This window comes from Heteronotia binoei, chromosome 17 (assembly GCF_032191835.1).
Source record: "Heteronotia binoei isolate CCM8104 ecotype False Entrance Well chromosome 17, APGP_CSIRO_Hbin_v1, whole genome shotgun sequence".
Taxonomy (NCBI): domain Eukaryota; kingdom Metazoa; phylum Chordata; class Lepidosauria; order Squamata; family Gekkonidae; genus Heteronotia; species Heteronotia binoei.
The window spans coordinates 2,324,913-2,343,782 of record NC_083239.1 but is presented as its reverse complement, the minus strand read 5'-3'; the positions used below and the strand labels follow the sequence as shown (position 1 = coordinate 2,343,782).

The 18,870-nt window shown below is 42.9% G+C and overlaps 1 protein-coding gene across 1 annotated transcript in view; it reads left to right on the top strand.

Annotated features, from left to right (window-relative positions):
* ITPR2 (inositol 1,4,5-trisphosphate receptor type 2) overlaps nt 1–18,870 on the top strand; it is a 320,928-nt gene that overhangs the window by 51,411 nt on the left and 250,647 nt on the right. The window contains exons 6-10 of the mRNA XM_060257486.1: nt 4,096–4,194; nt 5,950–6,033; nt 9,740–9,886; nt 10,020–10,115; nt 16,981–17,025. Of these exons, the coding sequence (XP_060113469.1) occupies nt 4,096–4,194; nt 5,950–6,033; nt 9,740–9,886; nt 10,020–10,115; nt 16,981–17,025 (471 nt within the window). The remainder of the gene's footprint in view (nt 1–4,095; nt 4,195–5,949; nt 6,034–9,739; nt 9,887–10,019; nt 10,116–16,980; nt 17,026–18,870) is intronic.

Here is an 18,870-nt window from a genome sequence, read left to right as displayed (position 1 = left end):
TAAGGCAGCTTCATATGTTCATATGCTTGGGGAGGGATGGTGGCTCAGTGGTAGAGCATCTGCTTGGGAAGCAGAAGGTCCCAGGTTCAATCCCCGGCATCTCCAAAAAAGGGTCCAGGCAAAATGGTGTGAAAAACCTCAGCTTGAGACCCTGGAGAGCCGCTGCCAGTCTGAGAAGACAATACTGACTTTGATGGACCAAAGGTCTGATTCAGTAGAAGGCAGCTTCATGTGTCCATATGCCTTCACATTCTGTATCACCTGGAGTTACTGGATCAGTCTCAAAGGCAAGCCTGCATAGAGCAAGTCACAGTAATTAAGCCTGGAAGTGACCATTGCATGGGTCACTGTAGCCAAGTCCTGGGAGGAGAGGTAGGCAGCCAGTTGCCTGATCTGCCAGAGATAGGTGGGCAGCCCAATCCTGGCCTCAAACACCCCCCCCCCACGCACACACTCAGGTACAGGACCTCTGTCTTCATTGGATTGAGTTTCAACCAGCTCTGCTGTAACCAACCAGCCTGAAACCTTATGATTTATGCTGGTGTGATTTGTGTGTGTGTTCGCTTTGTACTTTCTCCTAAACTTTCTGTCCTGTTCAGGTTCTGCATAGAGCCAAGAATCAAATATGGCTTAACTGAGAGGTGAGAGGCTAGAAACTAATCCAGAGATGTCAAACTTGTTTGTTACAAGGGCCAGATCTGACATAAATGTCACTTTGTTGGGCTGCGCCATAAAACATAACACAAGGAGCCACGGATTAAACCTTTATGAAGATGGTTGTTAGATGCTGAATGGCATTAACCGGCATGCTTGGATCAGGTGTGATATGCAGAGGGGTACAGCCATGGAGATATCAGCATTGGTAATGAGACAGGAAACCCAGGTCTCAATTTGGTCCAGGAGGATTCAGTCCAGGAAGATGCAAAGAATAAATGGAAATAAGCCTTAACGTGAGCAGTGACGCAAGAAAGCACATTTGTTGTTGTTCAGTCGCACAGTTGAGTCCGGCTCTTTGCGACCCCAAGGACAAAGTCATGCCATGCCCTCCTGTCTTCCACCATCCTCCAAAATCTGCTCAAATTCATGTTTATTAAATCACTAACGCTGTCCAGCCATCTCATCTTTTGCCATCTCCTCCTCCTTTTGCCTTCTGTCTTTCCCAGCATCAGGATCTTCTCCAAGGAGTGCTCCTTTCTCATTTGGTGGCCAAAGTATTTGAGCTTCAGCTTTATCATATGACCTTCCAGAGAACAGTCAGGATTGATTTCCCTTAGGGCTGACTGATTGGATCTTCTTGCAGTCCAAGGGACTCTCAAGAGTCTTCTCCAGCAACACAGCTCGAAAGCATCTATTCTTCTGCGCTCGGCCTTCCTTATGGTCCAGCTCTCACAGCCATACATTACTACCGGGAATACCATCACTTTGACTATACAGACTTTTGTTGGCAGGGTGATGTCTCTACTTTTTATTCTACTGCCCAGGTCCGCCATAGCTGTCCTCCCAAGGAGCAAATGTCTTTTAATTTCATGGCTACAGTCACCATCTGCAGTGATCTTGGATCCCAGAAATGTGAGGTCTGTCACTACTTCCATGTCTTCTCCTTCTATTTGCCAAGGTGTGATGGGGCTGGATGCCATGATCTTAGATTTTGTGATGTTGAAAGAAAGCACACACACTACCACAAATTTTGTTAGTTTTCAAGGTGATACTGGACTCTTACTCTTCGTACTGTTATTAGAAACCACAACATTAAAAAAAACAACAACAGTTGGCGGAAATTTTAACCTTCCAGGACATTCAGTTGCTGACGTAAGAGTAGCAGTTCTCTTGCAAAGTAATTTCAAAGGGAGAGTCTGCTGAATTGCAACTGATAATGAAGCTCAAGACGATGCATCTTCCTGAACTGAATTGAGACCTAGATTTCTTCTCTGCTGTCATTTGGAGTCTGAAAACACTTCATTCTCCAAGGTATAAGGACAGATGGACTCCAGTTGTAGCTGTATTTGAAGAAGTGAGCAGTAACTCATGAAAGCGCCTACCCTGCCACAAGTTTTGTTAGTCGTTAAGAGGCTACTGGACTTTTGCTCCCTTCCACTAATAGAGAATGCAAGCTGTGCTGTTAGGTTTGGCCCCCTCCCCTTCCACCTTTATCGTTTATATGGTTTTCATTTGTTTGTTTTCCCCCTTTCCCCTTCGCCTTCCTTTTCTGGGAAGTTAGTCCAGTCTATAAACTGAGCTCTTCTGAACTCTGTCAGTGTGTATTCTCTGTGTAGGGAGTTTATTATGCAGCTTTTAATTTTGATCATATTGTCTTGTCGTAGCTACCTCTTGAATTTCACCTGTCTGAATCTGATCCTAGGATAATGGCATAGATGTGTTGTTATAGGTTTTTGTCTGGGGATTTAAAGGGTTAAGTATTTTGTGAATATTTGACTGCACTTCTCATATATCGTTTTTTAAAAAGTTTAATCAAAAAAAAGAAAGACTGAAGAACTGGAAAGGGGTTAGTGCCATGGGACCTCTATCACTCACTCACTCTCTCTGGCATTCTCTCTTTCTCTCTCTGGCTCTTTCCTTCTCCCTTCCTTCCCAGAGGAGGAGGTCTCATCCAATCAAGGGAATGGAGGTTTGGCCTTCTTTCTCTCCTCTGTGAAGCAGGAAATAGGAGAGACCGGGCAAAAGCCAGCTCTGATGCTGGAAACAGGAAGGAGGAATAGGAAGTACAAAGCAGCAGACAGCCAGTTGCTTGTGGGCCTGATGTGTTTATGTGTGTGCACCTACTCTCAAACACTTTCTAGTATGCATGTATCTCTTGTCTCGGTAGTACTGGGGAGCAAGGGACCTCCAGACTTACCCCTGCTGTCTAATGACTCCCATGATGCATTTATGAGTAAGCTTCCATGTGCATGCACAAGGCTATTCTTGGCAGTATTTGAGCTTGGTCACTTGAGTAGCATCCTGATCCTAATTTTACTGATTCTCTTCTGAGGATGATTTTTATCAAATGTTTGTCAATATGTTAAGCAAAACAGAAGCCATTTTTATGCATGTTTTAAACATGGCCTAGCAAGATATGAGAGAAGGTTATCCAAAGTAGCAGCAGCAAAAATGCCCAAGGTATCTTAACCAAATAACTGAAGAATACCAATATACACAAACCAATAATTCTATTGACAAAATCTTCAAGCAAAATCACAACCAATCAATATAAATCATGCAATATGTAGCCCATATGTAGAAAAGAATGATTTCAGTTTCTCATGCAGAAAGTCTTTCTGCACAAATGAACAAAGTATATATAGAAAAGGAAAGGTCCCCTGTGCAAGCACCAGTCGTTTCCGACTCTGGGGTGACGTTGTTTTCATAACGTTTTTATGATAGACTTTTTACGGGATAGTTTGCCATTGCCTTCCCTAGTCATCTACACTTTCCTCCCAGCAAGCTGGGTACTCATTTTACTGACCTCAGAAGGATGGAAGGCTGAGTCAACCTCGAGCCGACTACCTGAAAACCCAGCTTCCGCTGGGGATCGAACTCAGGTCGTGAGCAGAGGGCTCCGACTGCAGTACTGCAGCTTTACTACTCTGCGCTACGGGGCTCTATATTTTAGACCTCACCTACACTATTGTGTTCAGTTTTGGGCACTACAATTTAAGAAGGATATAGACAAGCTGGAACTTGTCCAGAAGAGGGCAATGAAGATGGTGAGGGGTCTGGAAACCAAGTCTTATGAGGAAAGGTTGAAGGAGCTGGGCCTGTTTAGCCTGGAGAGGAGACAATTGAGAGGTGATAAGATCACTACCTTCAAGTACTTGAAGGGCTGTCCTATAGAGGATGGTGCAGAATTGTTTTCTTTTGCCCTTCTAATGCCTTCCCAGAAAGCAAAATACAGGGAATACTTCAGGGTGGTGTCATTCCTCTTCAATAGCCTTTTGATGTTCTGGAACCTGTTAAGAATTCAAAGCTGTGATTCCATAGTTGTGTAAGTATGCTGAGCCTATGAACTTGATCCTCCTTAAAAACAATAACCCTTAAAGTAATAACACAGCGAAAGGAAATAGAACAATTGCATTGATGTCTATTTTGATTTTCTAGATTGTTGTTGGAGACAAAGTGGTTCTTATGCCAGTCAGTGCAGGACAGCCTCTTCATGCCAGCAACATCGAACTCCTGGACAATCCAGGATGCAAAGAGGTGAGTCTGCCAAGAGCTGATATAACGGAGAAACCAGGAACCTAGCAAGTAGGAGCTTCTCACTGGAATAGGCTTTAAGGTCAATAGAAGACTGAGGGGAAAGGGAAGCTAGTCTTAGGACAATTGGACTGTAACTAAATGATCAAGACACACGCAGCCTTAGGGTCAAGGATCTAGAGCAAGGGTTTCAAACTCATTTATTATGAGGGGTGGATCTGACATAAATGGGACCTTGCTGGGCCAGGCCATTGTGTCGTAGAATGTAAAGCCCGGTGGTGGAGATGTAAACTTTATAAAGGACGCAGACAAACACAAATAAATATATTATTTTTTACTTAAAATACAAACATGCTTAAAACATCAACACTCTTGCAATATCTTGTTTATTTATCTGATGCTCCCATGCTGCCTGGAGTGGGGAGCAAACCACTTCCCCAGCTCACTGTCATGGTCAATGCTCTGAGCCTAAGACCCAGGGGAAAAGATGTGCAAGCTTTGCAAGCCTTTATGACTTCTTTGAAACAAAATACCTGCCTTCCCTTCTAGCAGGGGCTCTGGCAGCCAGTGCGCTGATGAAGACCTGAAATGGAGGGTGATGTATTTGAAATTGGCTGAAAAACTCAGGCACCAATGTGCATAGCTCCTCCAGCCACATGCAGACAGCAGCAAGAGACAAAAAAAAAAAAAAATGGAACTTTTGAGAACACACAATGTAGAGGGGCCACTACCAACAACCAGCAAATTCCACAGAACAATCAGCACAGTCAACAACCATCTTCCTTATCTTCAAACCCCTTCCAACCCTCCCAGCAATTAACACGGAACAATGGTCACATTCAACAGCCAGTTTCCTTATCACTACCCTTCCAGGAAGCCCCACCAAACAATGGGCACATCCACAAACCAATTGCCCTTTCATCACATCCCCTCCAGCCTAGAAATAGCAGCTCTCCAGCAGCCCTGGCCCCACTCAATGCACAGCAGCCAAGAAGGTCTGAGCGCCTGCTCCGGCTGCAACGCCACTGAGGATGTTCTCCGCAGCTGAGAACGAAACGTCTGGAAGGAAAACTTTCTCCAGTAGAACACGGCACTTGATCCCGAAAGATTCTACAAACCCTATTGAAGTGTTCTCTTCCATTCACAATGGAATCTATGCTTTTAAATTATTGGCCTACAATAACAGAGACCCCATTAAAAAAAGAACTGGCATCCTTTCTGTTGATAGCTGTGAAGATTTTAATAGCCCAATACTGGAACAAGAAAACGTTACCTTCAATCCAACGGTGGTGGGCTAAAACTTGGGAGACAGCTGCAATGGACAAATTAGCTATACAAATCCATGTAGCCGAAGTCCCTACAAGAGACAACAATTTTATAGAAAAATGGTATTCTTTTTTGATTATGTTAGTAATAACAAAGAACTACAGAATACAATTCCACAAAAATATATTACTTTTTCTTACAATTAATATTGTGTAGTAAACTGAATGTCCTATGATCGATGTGACTAAGCTATATGACAACTTTTGCGGTACTACATTGTTTATAAGTTTTGAGTTATTTTTATAATGTTGATGTTGATTAACTGAAATTGTTATAAATATGTTTTGTTATGATTTTGTCTTTTAATTTAGCAATAATATATGCGGTACTAAATATTGGCAAGCAAAAGCCTAGGCAAGCTCTGGGATTATATGAAACATAGTGTGCATTTTACGCAATGAAATCTACAATTCTGTATATATTTGCCTGCAGGTGAATGCTGTTAATTGTAACACGAGCTGGAAAATAACTTTATTTATGAAATACAGTTGCTACAGAGAGGATGTGCTTAAAGGGGTAAGTATGAATGACACAAGCCTTGTGGAATGGCCTGCCTGATGAAGTCAAGAAGGCTCTTACTCTCCTGACTTCCCTCAAACTATGCAAAACTGAATTATTCAGGAGGTTGGGGTGTTGTGCTGTTTTTTACAGAGGTAAGACTATAGTATAATGAAATCTTTTCAGAAAGACTTTTGGTAAAGGAATAGGGACTGTAGTCTGAACTATGGTGTCTAGTATATATTGTTTTGCCATAACTAACATCTTTCTGTGTAGCTGCTTCAGTGTGTAATATGCGTAAAGTGTCATGTTATTGCTTGTTTCAGCTCCATTCTCAGATTTTCTGTTCATTTTCAGATTTCTGCAATCCAAGCCTATAGTCTTTTTTTAAATCTGATGCTACATGCCTGTTTGCTTTAAATCCTTTAGTGCCGTTTAAATGGCCTTGAGTCTCAGTGAGAAAGGAAGACAATAAATGATGGAAATAAATAAATATTTTTAAATACTACACTTAAATCATTTGGTAAAGGGATAGGGACCATGGTCTGTAGTACTATGATGTCATCTAGTATATATTGTCTTGCCATAAGTAACATCTCTCTGTGTAGCTACTTCAGTGTGTAAAGTGGGCTGACGGGTACTGCCCTGAAATGGAACCAGTTATGGCTGCCATTTAGACCTTGAAAACATCCAACTTTGAAGAAAATTTCTTATTTTTTTTAAAAAGCTAATTGAACCTAAAACCCCAAAATGGTGAAGTGACTTTTGCACATTTGTATATATTGCAAACCACCTCGTAAAAAGTCTGCCTTGAAAACGTCGTGATGTGACGTCACCCCAGAGTCTAAAACAACTGGTGCTTGCACAGGGGACTACCTTTACCTTTCCCTATATATTGCAAAAGAACAAAAGTCACCCTTCTGGTGACTTTTGGGGTTGCTGTAGCAACCCAAAATAGTGCACAAAAATGTAGCAGTAACAAGAAGGAGGGATGACCCATAACTAGAATGGTGAGTTGGGGAGGGAAACTGTCAAGGAGCAGACTGGGAGAGGGAAATTGGATTTCTCCTGTTAGATCCCTTCTTGTAGTCTTCTGAAACTATTCTTATATGAGAGAGATCACAAATTATGTTGCCCTGGTTCTTCAGTTATGCAGAATGATTATTTGTTTGTCAGGTACCAGGTGTGCCATGTACACACCACACCCATCTTCTGGGCATGGAACAGGTGTCACTTTATGTGTATGTGGGGAGGTATTTATGTATTTCCTGCACTGTGCAGCAGGTTGGACTAGATGACCCTGGAGGTCCCTTCCAACACTATGATTCTATGTTTCTCCCTGCATTCAGTGAGAAAGAGAACATATTCTGTCTCTCAGATATGAAGAGAAGAATGTCAATGTTTTTGGTTTAGATTTTTGGATTAGATTATCCCAAAACATTTGTATTTTTGAGAAACCCATAGATGCCTAAATCTGACAGAATAAATAGTTAAAACAACATTGGCAATACTTACATTCTTTATTTTTGCTTTACAAAGGATGCTGAAGGTGACAGAATATAAATATCTAAGACTGCAAAATTTTAGAAAAGAGAAAAACAATTGTAAACATCAATATGCCGATTAAGTGTAAACTTCCAAAATTGTCTAATGTTCCCAAATGATAGCAAACATTGTTTTTAGATTGTCTCCTGTTTTTTAAATGTACACATTCAGTCAGTTTAGCTATTTTTGTGATTTGCCAGGCTTTTTTTTTTAAGTCCTCCTTTAATGGAGGGAGATTTAGAAGTTTTTTACTATCAACATATTTGCCAGTTGTCTGAAACTGAAGATAATATTTTTTGTAATACACAGAGACTGGGTGGATTTTATTTTAATCATTATTTAAATCACTAGTCAGCAAGGCATGATTTAAATCATAGCTTTGTACATAAAGGCTAATTCTTTCTGGCCATAATAGATACAATCCAGATGAAGATTTCATTTTAATATATTATCTAGGGATGGGTATGAACCAAATCATGATTCATGCTAAAAATGGATGAGTCATGGTTCATTCTAAACTGGTTTATCTGATCCCATCACACTTAAACACAAAATGAACCAACTTTCTTTCTTGGCATGTTGCTTGGTTCATGTTTGCTCTGTTTTTCCAGGCAGCTTGGCGCCAGCATGTGCACTTCTGGTCAGTTTCCACAGAAACTGACAAGATATCATAGCTCCACTCTCCCCCCCATCACTTGTGCTTCTAATCAGTTTACAGAAAAACTGACTAGATGCCACAGCTCCACTCTTCTGGCCCCTTCACTTCTAGTCAGTTTCCAGAAGAAAGGCAAGCCGCCCTGCAGCTTCCGGTTCCTTTAACCCCCAGGAAACTTGGAAAATAATTAGATGCTGCAGACCAACTCTCGCCAACTATCTGTGGTGTCTAGTTATTCTAACAGGAAACCTCCTCACACTTAACTTTTAACAATCCTCCTTATCCGGACCTATTCCACCCTTAATAATCTTATATTTATTGAACATCTTGAAATTTAGGATTTAAGAGATAAGGAAGAATTGAAGAAGAATTGCAGATTTATACCCCGCCCTTCTCCCTGAATCAGAGACTCAGAGTGGCTTACAATCTCCTATGTCTTCTCCCCCCACAACAGACACCCTGTGAGGTGGATGGGGCTGAGAGTGCTCTCACAGCAGCTACCCTTTCAAGGACAACTCTTGCGATAGCTATGGCTAACCCAAGGCCATTCCAGCAGGTGCAAGTGGAGGAGTGGGGAATCAAACCCGGTTCTCCCAGATAAGAGAGCTCTAGCTGACCCAAGGCCATTCCAGCAGCTGCAAGTGGGGAATCAAACCTGGTTCTCTCAAATAAGAGAGCTCTGGCTGACCCAAGGCCATTCCAGCAGGTGCAAGTGGAGGAGTGGGGAATCAAACCTGGTTCTCCCAGATAAGAGTCCGCATACTTAACCACTACACCAAACTGGCTCTCCATCCCATGCAAGGAGTGATTCTTTGTACATAGGCTTGTAGAGAAACAATGGGATTAATTTCTTTTTTCCAGTTCTATATGTTTATTTTATAACCTTTTTGCTGTGAAGCATGTGATCGCTGCAGATACAAATTCACTATTCTGAGAACTGTAAAACCAAGCATCTGCGATAATATTGTCTAGATAGAAAATCACCCAATAATCTTACAGAAACTTTTTAAATAGCATGATATTGTGAGTGGATTAATGGAATTCATTTGCCAAAAAAAAAAAAAAATTAAACTTTGCATGCTTATACAGCCTCATGCTACATATTTAAAAACGAATCCTTATTTCATAATGAATAACCTTTGGGCTATAATGTATCTTATAATGCAAAACTAATCTTTTTACAGTAAGATTCAACAGTGGAATCAGCTACTGAAGGAGGTGGTGAGCTCCCCCTCATTGGCTGTCTTTAAGCAGTGGCTGAACACTTACTGGGCATGCTCTAGGCTGATCCTGCATTGAGCAGGGAGCTGGACTAGATGGCTTGCACGGCCCCTTCCAACTCCATGATTCTATGATCTTTAGATAGATTTTCCCTCAAAAAAGCATCTTATTAGAAATCCAATTTAAAAATTAAAAATCTGATTTAAAAAAAAATCATTGATTTTTATCCACCCCGCATAGAGAACTGACTGGCAGAACAATAGCTATAAGAATACTGGTAAAACTTCCCTTTTATTTATCCAGGGGGATGTTGTCAGATTATTCCATGCTGAACAGGAGAAGTTTCTTACCTGTGATGAGTATCAGAAGAAACAGCACATCTTTCTTCGGACAACGTTACGTCAGTCGGCCACTTCTGCAACGAGTTCTAAAGCCCTGTGGGAAATTGAGGTTTGTGTGGCCACTAACTGATGTTTTCCTAAACCTGAGAGACTTCAGAATATTTAACTCCCTAGGACGGTGATGAAGATTTATAACCATCTTATTCTGTGTAACTATTATCTGTGGGCCTTTTTTCCTATAGGTGGTGCACCATGATCCGTGCCGTGGAGGTGCGGGACAGTGGAACAGCCTTTTCAGATTTAAACATCTGGCAACTGGAAACTATTTGGCTGCAGAGGTGAGAATTGCTTCTACTGAATACAGTAAAGAATGTTGTGCTGGAATTGTCTGTGGCCGGCTTATACCTAGTAGAATCCCAGGAAACTAGCTGCTGCTTGAAAATCAAATTTCATGAGAATTTGTATGCAAGGGTAGTTGTTTGTGTGAAGAGCTGTCCGTCTGCTTTGGGCAGAGGATAACCATGTTATTCTTGGTTTGGTTTGCCAGCATGACCACAGCAGCTAAATAACATAGACTGTTCCTTAGTGCATGTCTGTGAGTTGACTTGTCTTATTGTGAAACTTGGGTAAGCATGTGTTAAAATTCCCAGCACTTTGGGATACTGCAGCTTTTCCCCACCTTCCCCAAACTTCCCCTTCTGAGATGTGGAGAGATATGAATGACAAGGAGCCGGGCTGGTCTAGGAAACAGAATGATTCTGTTTTCTCAGCCATAGTGGAAGAAGGAGGGTTGTTTCTGAGTGTGAGGAGTAGGGTTGCCAAGTCCAGTTCAAGAAATATCTGGGGACTTTGGGGCTGGAGCCAGGAGACTTTGGGGGTGGAGCCAGGAGACATTAGGGGTGGAGCCAAGATTAAGGCTGTGACAAGCATCATTGAACTCCAAAGGGAGTTCTGGCCCTCACATTTAAAGGGACGACACACCTTTTCAATTCCTTCCTTCCATAGGAAATAATGAAGGATAGGGGCACCTTCTTTTGGGGCTCATAGAATTGGACCCCCTGGTCCAGCCTTTTTGAAACTTGGGGGGGGGGGTATTTTTGGGAGAGGCACTAGATGCTATACTGAAAATTTGGTGCCTCTACTTTAAAAAACAGCCCCCCCAGAGCCCCAGATACTCGCAGATCAATTCTCCATGATTTTCTATGGGAATAAATCTCCATAGGGAATAATAGAGTTCCCAGCAGACATTCCCCCCCCCCCCGCTTTCTGATGACCCTGAAGCGGGGGGAGGGTCTCCAAACTGGGGGATCCCCTGCCCCCACCTGGGGATTGGCAACCCTAGTGAGGAGCATGAAGTTTGTTGCTGATTTAAGGAAGAGTTTTTGTGTAAGTGGGTACCTGATATGAAAAAGGCTTCTTTGCCTTTTAGTTGGAATAGTTGTGTTTCTGACTTCTTTCCATCTTGACTTCTTGTACGTTTTTGCAATGTCTACGCAAGATCAAATGGCTGTGGCTACTGGGAGAGAGGGCCTGGTAATTTTATTCTTTTTGATATTATTCTAGGTTTTCATAGACATGTGATCTTGCACTGGATAACACCCCGCCCCACACACATACACAGTGTGTTTGGTCTGCACAATGGGGGCATCTGTTGCTCTTAGAAATGTGAAAACATGATTAAGAATATCAGATAAGCAGAGTGATTGCTTATCTGTGTTCTTTCATCTTAGAAAGATTAGACTGTGTTGTGACTTATTAGTGACGTCGCAAGCATGGCCATTGTTTGTTTTGTTCTAATAAAGGTATCTGCAGTAAAATATGAACAACAAACCACTGCAGGAACAGCCTGAACAGGTTTGGAATTTGGAATCTGTTGCCTTTTTTTTTTAGTTGCTGAACTCCAGTTCTCTCTGGAAGAAACCTGGAGCTTGCACATTAGGTAGAGAACATAAGAACATAAGAGAAACCCTGTTGGATCAGGCCAGTGGCCCATCCAGTCCAACACTCTGTGTCACATAAGAGAAGCCATGTTGGATCAGGCCAATGGCCCATCCAGGCCAACACTCTGCGTCACATAAGAACATAAGAGAAGCCATGTTGGATCAGGCCAGTGACCCATCCAGTCCAACACTCTGTGTCACATAAGAACATAAGAGAAGCCCTGTTGGATCAGGCCAATGGCCCATCCAGTCCAACACTCTGTGTCACATAAGAACATAAGAGAAGCCATGTTGGATCAGGCCAATGGCCCATCCAGTCCAACACTCTGTGTCACACAGTGGCCAAAAATTTTATATACACACACACACACACACACTGCAGCTAATAGCCACTGATGGACCTCTGCTCCATATTTTTATCTAAACCCCTCTTGAAGGTGGCTATGCTTGTGGCCGCCACCACCTCCTGTGGCAGTGAATTCCACATGTTAATCACCCTTTGGGTGAAGAAGTACTTCCTTTTATCCGTTTTAACCCGTCTGCTCAGCCATTTCATCGAATGCCCACGAGTTCTTGTATTGTGAGAAAGGGAGAAAAGGACTTCTTTCTCTACTTTCTCATCCCATGCATTATCTTGTAAACCTCTATCATGTCACCCCGCAGTCGACATTTCTCCAAGCTAAAGAGTCCCAAGTGTTTCAACCTTTCTTCATAGGGAAAGTGTTCCAGCCCTTTAATCATTCTAGTTGCCCTTTTCTGGACTTTCTCCAATGCTATAATATCCTTTTTGAGGTGCGGCGACCAGAACTGCACACAGTACTCCAAATGAGACCGCACCATCAATTTATACAGGGGCATTATGATACTGGCTGATTTGATTTGATTTGTTTTCAATTCCCTTCCTAATAATTCCCAGCATGGTGTTGGCCTTTTTTATTGCAAACGCACACTGTCTTGACATTTTCAGTGAGTTATCTACCACGACCCCAAGATCTCTCTCTTGGTCAGTCTCTGCCAGTTCACACCCCATCCTTTTTGAGGTGCGGCGACCAGAACTGCACACAGTACTCCAAATGAGACCGCACCATCAATTTATACAGGGGCATTATCATACTGGCTGATTTGTTTTCAATTCCCTTCCTAATAATTCTCAGCATGGCGTTGGCCTTTTTTATTGCAAACGCACACTGTCTTGACATTTTCATTGAGTTATCTACCACGACCCCAAGATCTACCACTATACACTATACTTCTGTTGATACAGCCCAAAAGTGCATTTGCCTTTTTAGCCACCACATCACACTGTTGACTCATGTTCAGCGTATGGTCCACTAAGACCCCTAGATCCTTTTTGCACATACTACTGCTAAGACAAGTCTGCCCCATCCTATAACAATGCATTGGATTTTTCCTACCTAAATGCAGGACTTTACATTTATCCCCATTAAAATTCCTTTTATTGGTTTTATCCCAGTTTTCCAGCCTATCAAGATCATCCTGTATCCTGTATCTTCATCGTGGTCTCTGTGCAGTTCCGCACATGGGGTTATCCGCCAGCATCGATCCCGACCTCGGAGAATGAAAGTAATCTTGGAGCGTTAATTTTGCCGCGCACTTCCGCTCGTCCCGGGGAGGAGGCATCCACTGTGCATGCCTAGACCAGAGGGAGGCGCTTCACCCACCCAGTTTCTTCTTTACTGACGCCCCGGATACACCTTCCTCTCTGAGTCTCTTCTATTCACTGCAATCTTCATCTGTTTTCCTGCACTTTCTCCTCACCGTTTGTCTTCGTCTCCTTCTTCAACTTCACTGGTATCGTTAAAAAAAATTGTTATTATCTTTCTACCCTCTTTCTACCTTCATCCCTTTCCTTCTTCCTCCCCCCGTCCCCGGGCGGATGGAAGGGAAAGACAAAATCACTTTCAAGAAGTGTGTTTGGTGCGCCTCAAAAATCCCATCCACAGACGGACATTCTTTATGCCTTTTTTGTCTGGGTGAGGCCCATCATACTGACACTTGCCTGCATTGTAGTCAGTTTGGAAAGCAAGCAAGAAAAAACCGTGTGGCTAGACTCAGAAGTCATTTGTTAGAGTCGTCACTGCACCCTACTTCAGGATCTCAAACCTCGCCATCTTCCCTATCTACTCAAAAGGTAGTGGCTCGACCGGCAGCTTCCGTGGCTTCGGTTCCCAGCAAGCTGAAGTCCGGGAAGCACTCAAAAAAGTCTGATGATTCTAGCAAGAAACATCGCACAGAATTGACTTCTAATGATCCCCACTTGGAGGCGTCTGTCGTGATAATCACAGTGTTCGTACGAACGGCATTCCTGCCAGGAGATGACGATCCATCATCCACCATTTTAGAGATGGGATAATGTGAGATGGGACTGTAAGGGAGGTCATTTGGTGTTGCCGGTGTGGATTAAATGTCTGGACAAACCACAGTTGCAGAGGGCGCATATGAAGTCTTGCAAAAGTCCCAAAGAGGGACAGGGGGCAGTGCCCTATACTGGATCTTAGAAAACTCAAGCTCCATATTCGCTACAAAAAATTCTGCATGATTACTCTGCAATCTATCCTATTACTGATTCCAGAGCAGGCCTGGATGGCGTCAATAGACCTACAAGATGCTTACTTCCATCTCACCATCAATCACCATCACAGAAGATTCCTCAGGTTTGCTATCGGAGATCAACACTATCAATTCTGCGCTCTCCCCTTCGGTCTTTCGACAGCACCGAGAGTTTTCACGAAATGTATGGCAGTGGTGGCAGCTGTACTCCGGCAACAACAGATCTCCATTTACCCTTATATAGACAATTGGCTGGTCGTATCTCAAGCAAAGGAACAACTTCAGAAGGACATCTTGTCTACTCTGTCCCTCCTGTCTGCACTAGGTCTTTAGGTCAATCATGCAAAATCCAACCTGAATCCCACTCAGAACATACAATTTATAGGGGCACGTCTGTCGACAATATCACACAAGGCCTACCTTCCCGCAGACAGAGTGCATCATATCCAGTCCTTGGCCAATACCATAATCACGCACCGTACCCAAACAGCCTTCATCTTCCAGCGGATGTTAGGTCTCATGGCGGCCACCACCTGCACACAGTGTTCGAGACTTTCGGGGTTCCGAAAATAGATGTATTTGCATCTCCAGACATCACCCAGTGTCCGCACTTTTACACCCAGGGTCCTCCATCCCCACTGTCTGCGGGGGACACCTTCCTCCATCAGTGGTCCGGGACACTACATTATCTATTTCCACCAATCCCTCTCATCACGAGAGTATTGCAAAAGATAAAGTTAGATTGGACCAATTGCATCCTGATTACAGCATGGTGGCCCCGTCAACCCTGGTTCACCACTCTTCTCTTCCTCTCGGACAGCACGTTCCTCTGACTTCCTCAAGTTCAGGACTTGATTTCCCAACAAGAAGGCAAGGTTCTGCACCACAATCTGGGACTTCTACGACTGACTGCCTGGAAAATCAGTTTCTGAATTTTCCTTCGGACGTTCGTCATGTCCTACTCAATGCCAAAAAATCTGCCATCAGAAAATCTTATTCTTTAAAGTGGAAACGTTTCTCTGTGTATGCTGCTCTACATAATTTCAAGCCTGAACTCTCCACTGTAGCTCAGATCCTGACCTACACATTATCCCTTTCTAACTCAGGACTGTCGTACTCTTCTCTGAAGGTCCACTTAGCGGCCATCTCTGCATTCCATCCATACATCGAAGGGTGCACTGTTTTCTCCCACTATGCTACCAAAGCCTTCATGAAGGGGATCCTCTACCTTCATCCTCCAATATGTCAGCTTCACCCCACATGGAGCTTGTCTCTTGTGCTGAGCCAATTAATGAAGCCACCTTTTGAGCCCATGGCATCCATTCCTATGCATCTCCTGTCCTTGAAGACAGCTTTGCTGGTAGCGCTTACTTTTGGCAGAAGAGCCAGCGACATCTGCGCTTTCAGAGCAGACCCGCCATACACTATTTTCCATCATGACAGAGTTGTTTTACGGCCTGACCCTTCCTTTTTAGCCAAGGTAGTCTCACCATTTCATCTAGGAAAGTCGTCTACTTTACCTGCCTTTTTTCAACACCCTGCCGACGCAGGTCAACGAACTTTATACAACCTGGATGTACGTAGGGCCCTTGCTTTTTACATTGAGAGGACACGTCCATTTCGAAAAGACACTAGACTCTTTGTAGCATATGCAACCCCCAACCAAGGCACTAAAATCTCAACACAGAGATTTTCAAAATGGATTGTGGCTGCTATTACTTTATGCTATCGACTGGCTAAACAGCCTATACCTGAACATTTACGAGCTCATTCTACCAGAGCCGTTGCCACTTCATCAGCCTTCTGTAAGGGCGTTCCGATGGAAGACATTTGTGCTGCTGCAGTCTGGTCGTCTCCATCTCCGTTTGCCTCGCACTATGCTTTAGACGTCCGTGCTTGGCGTGATGCGTCCTTCGGGCAGGCTGTGCTACAATCCATTTTCAACTGATGTCTCCAGTCGGCTACACTGTAAGTACAATATTGCTTCTTATATGCATAACTAACTGTGTCCTTTGGTTACAGATCCAGCACCCACCTCCGGACAGATTAGCTTGCCAGTCACCCATGTGTGGAACTGCACAAAGACCACGATGAAGATAAACAGGTTTCGTACCTGTAACTGATGGTCTTCGAGTGGTCATTTGTGCAGTCACACACGCCCGCCCAACCTTCCCCACTGCTGGTTCCTTGTTCCTAATTAAAAAAATTTCCACCTATATGGTGGCGGGAAGAAACTGGGTGGGTGAAGCGCCTCCCTCTCGTCTAGGCATGCACAGTGGATGCCTCCTCCCTGGGACGAGAGGAAGTGCGCGCCAAAATTAACACTCCAAGATTGCTTTGAATTCTCCAAGGTCGGGATCGATCCTGGCGGATAACCCCATGTGTGTGACTGTACAGATAACCACTCGAAGATCATCAGTTACAGGTAAGAAACTTGTTTTTCTGTCTTCTATTGCATTTGCAACCCCTCCAAATTTAGCATTATCAGCAAATTTAATAAGCTTTCCCAACCTTCGCTCCCAGCTCTTTAACCTCCTGACCCAGAGCCGCAGAGTCTCTTTTAATACCTTCAGGACTGTGATGGATAGTATTATTGGTTCCCACATGGATCAGCAGAATCATTTGTTTCCACATGGATGAGCAAGAAAGAAAGTTGTACTGTAAATTTTAATGAAGTGCTTTCCTTTTGCAGTTAAATCCATACTATCTAGACAGCAATAATGGAGAAAAGGCTGTGGTAAGTACTTTTTCTTTAAATATGCGGAACAGTTGCCTGCATAATCAAACAAAATTGGAGGTGGGGAGTCACCTGGATTCTAGAAACAAATGGAACAATAAATCTAATACATTACTTTTATATTACAGAGCTAGGAGTTTGTCGCTAGTCTTTTTTTTAGAATATGTCAGGTCTTAGTAGACAATATTGATTTTGATGGACCTTGTTTTTAATGTTCGGCCCTTTAATTGCATATTAACCTTTTAGGTTTCTCACTCCAGTTTTTGGGTTAAGTTTCTTTCCCTTCTTTGTTTTTCTGTCCTAATTCAGTATAAGACAGCTTTGTGTGAATGACCATTGCACTCCCTTGTCTTGTGATGTTCAATTATAAAAATCGCTAAAAAGATTTTCCACTGTGTCGAGATCAATTGATTATGACTAAAGACTGGGGGGATCTTGGCCTGAGTATCAGACTTGGTTGAAATCATAATGGATCCACTGCTGCTAATGTTTTACCCTTAGCTACTTCCCTTCCCCCCTTTTCTTATTTTGATTTGCAACTGGTGTGAAGGAAATAGTCGGCGCCTTCTCAGGGCCTGAGGTGGGAGGAAGCCTTGCATGATGATACAAGGACAAACGGCTAGCTATCGCCTGAGAAAGTATCTTGTAGTTATGTGTGAATGTTCCCTCCTGGAACCCCCCCCCCTTATGAATGTTTTTGAAGTGTATCTTAAAACCCATGTATCAGTGTATTGGTTTCATTCTTAGCAAGCTACAGGCTTGCGCCAGAGTACCGGTTATCAATAAATGTAGTCTTAGTATCAACTTTGGCTCATTCTTGAATCTGTCGACTTGACACACTGTATATGCATCTGATGAACTGAACTCTATTTTCTGAAAGCTTATGGTTGAATAAATGTTGTCACTCCTTAGAAGATCACTTTTCCAAAGGTAGGCTGGCATTCTTGGACCAAATTACATCTTGATTATAACTTGGCCTTTTAAACAAGGGTATAGGAAAGATGGCAGATTAAATCTCTACCACTGCCATATGGGTTGATGCTATATATCTATCACTCTCTTCCTATTATAATTACTAATTAGAGAAATGGATGACATCATTCCAGGAGTCTGATCTGAGGGTAGTAGTGAAGGGAGACACTGTATGAATAGTCATTGGACACATTTACCTGGTTCCTCTACCACATGTAATGTCCAGATAGAGAGGTTTGTTTCCCCACAGTGGAATTCTATTCTGGGTATTGTTCCCAGAGATGCTAAATTTCCAGAAAGTTTGAAGCCATGATGAAAATCTCTGGCTTTTGTTTGGGGTAGGGGGGAGGGGAACTGAAATAAATGCATTACTTATTTTCCTACATAACTAAACTTGTTTTACTGCTTTAACCCCTTAAATATATAATTTATAACTTAGCTTGTAAAATGGTACTACTTGAAATATTTATGGAACACAAAAAATGTAAATGTCTTGGTTTTCTGTAAGAAAATCTGCAAATATAATCAGTACTTAAGAGAGGCTGGCTTCAGACAGCCAATTTGAGCTGACATAGGCACTTCAAAGAAAGATATCCCACCACCTACCGAGGAAGCCTGTTCTACTGAGGAACTGCTCTGACTGCCAGGAAGTTTTTCCTAATGTTTAGCCAAAAACTCTTTTGATTTAATTTCAACCCACTGGTTCTGGTCCAACCTTCTGGGGCAAAAGAAAACAATTCTGCACCATCCTCTATATGACAGCACTTCAAGTACTTGAAGATGAGGTTCCTGTCACCTCTCAATCATCTCCTCACCAGGCGAGACATTCCCAGCTCCTTCAACCTTTTCTCATAGGATTTTGTCTCCTACCCC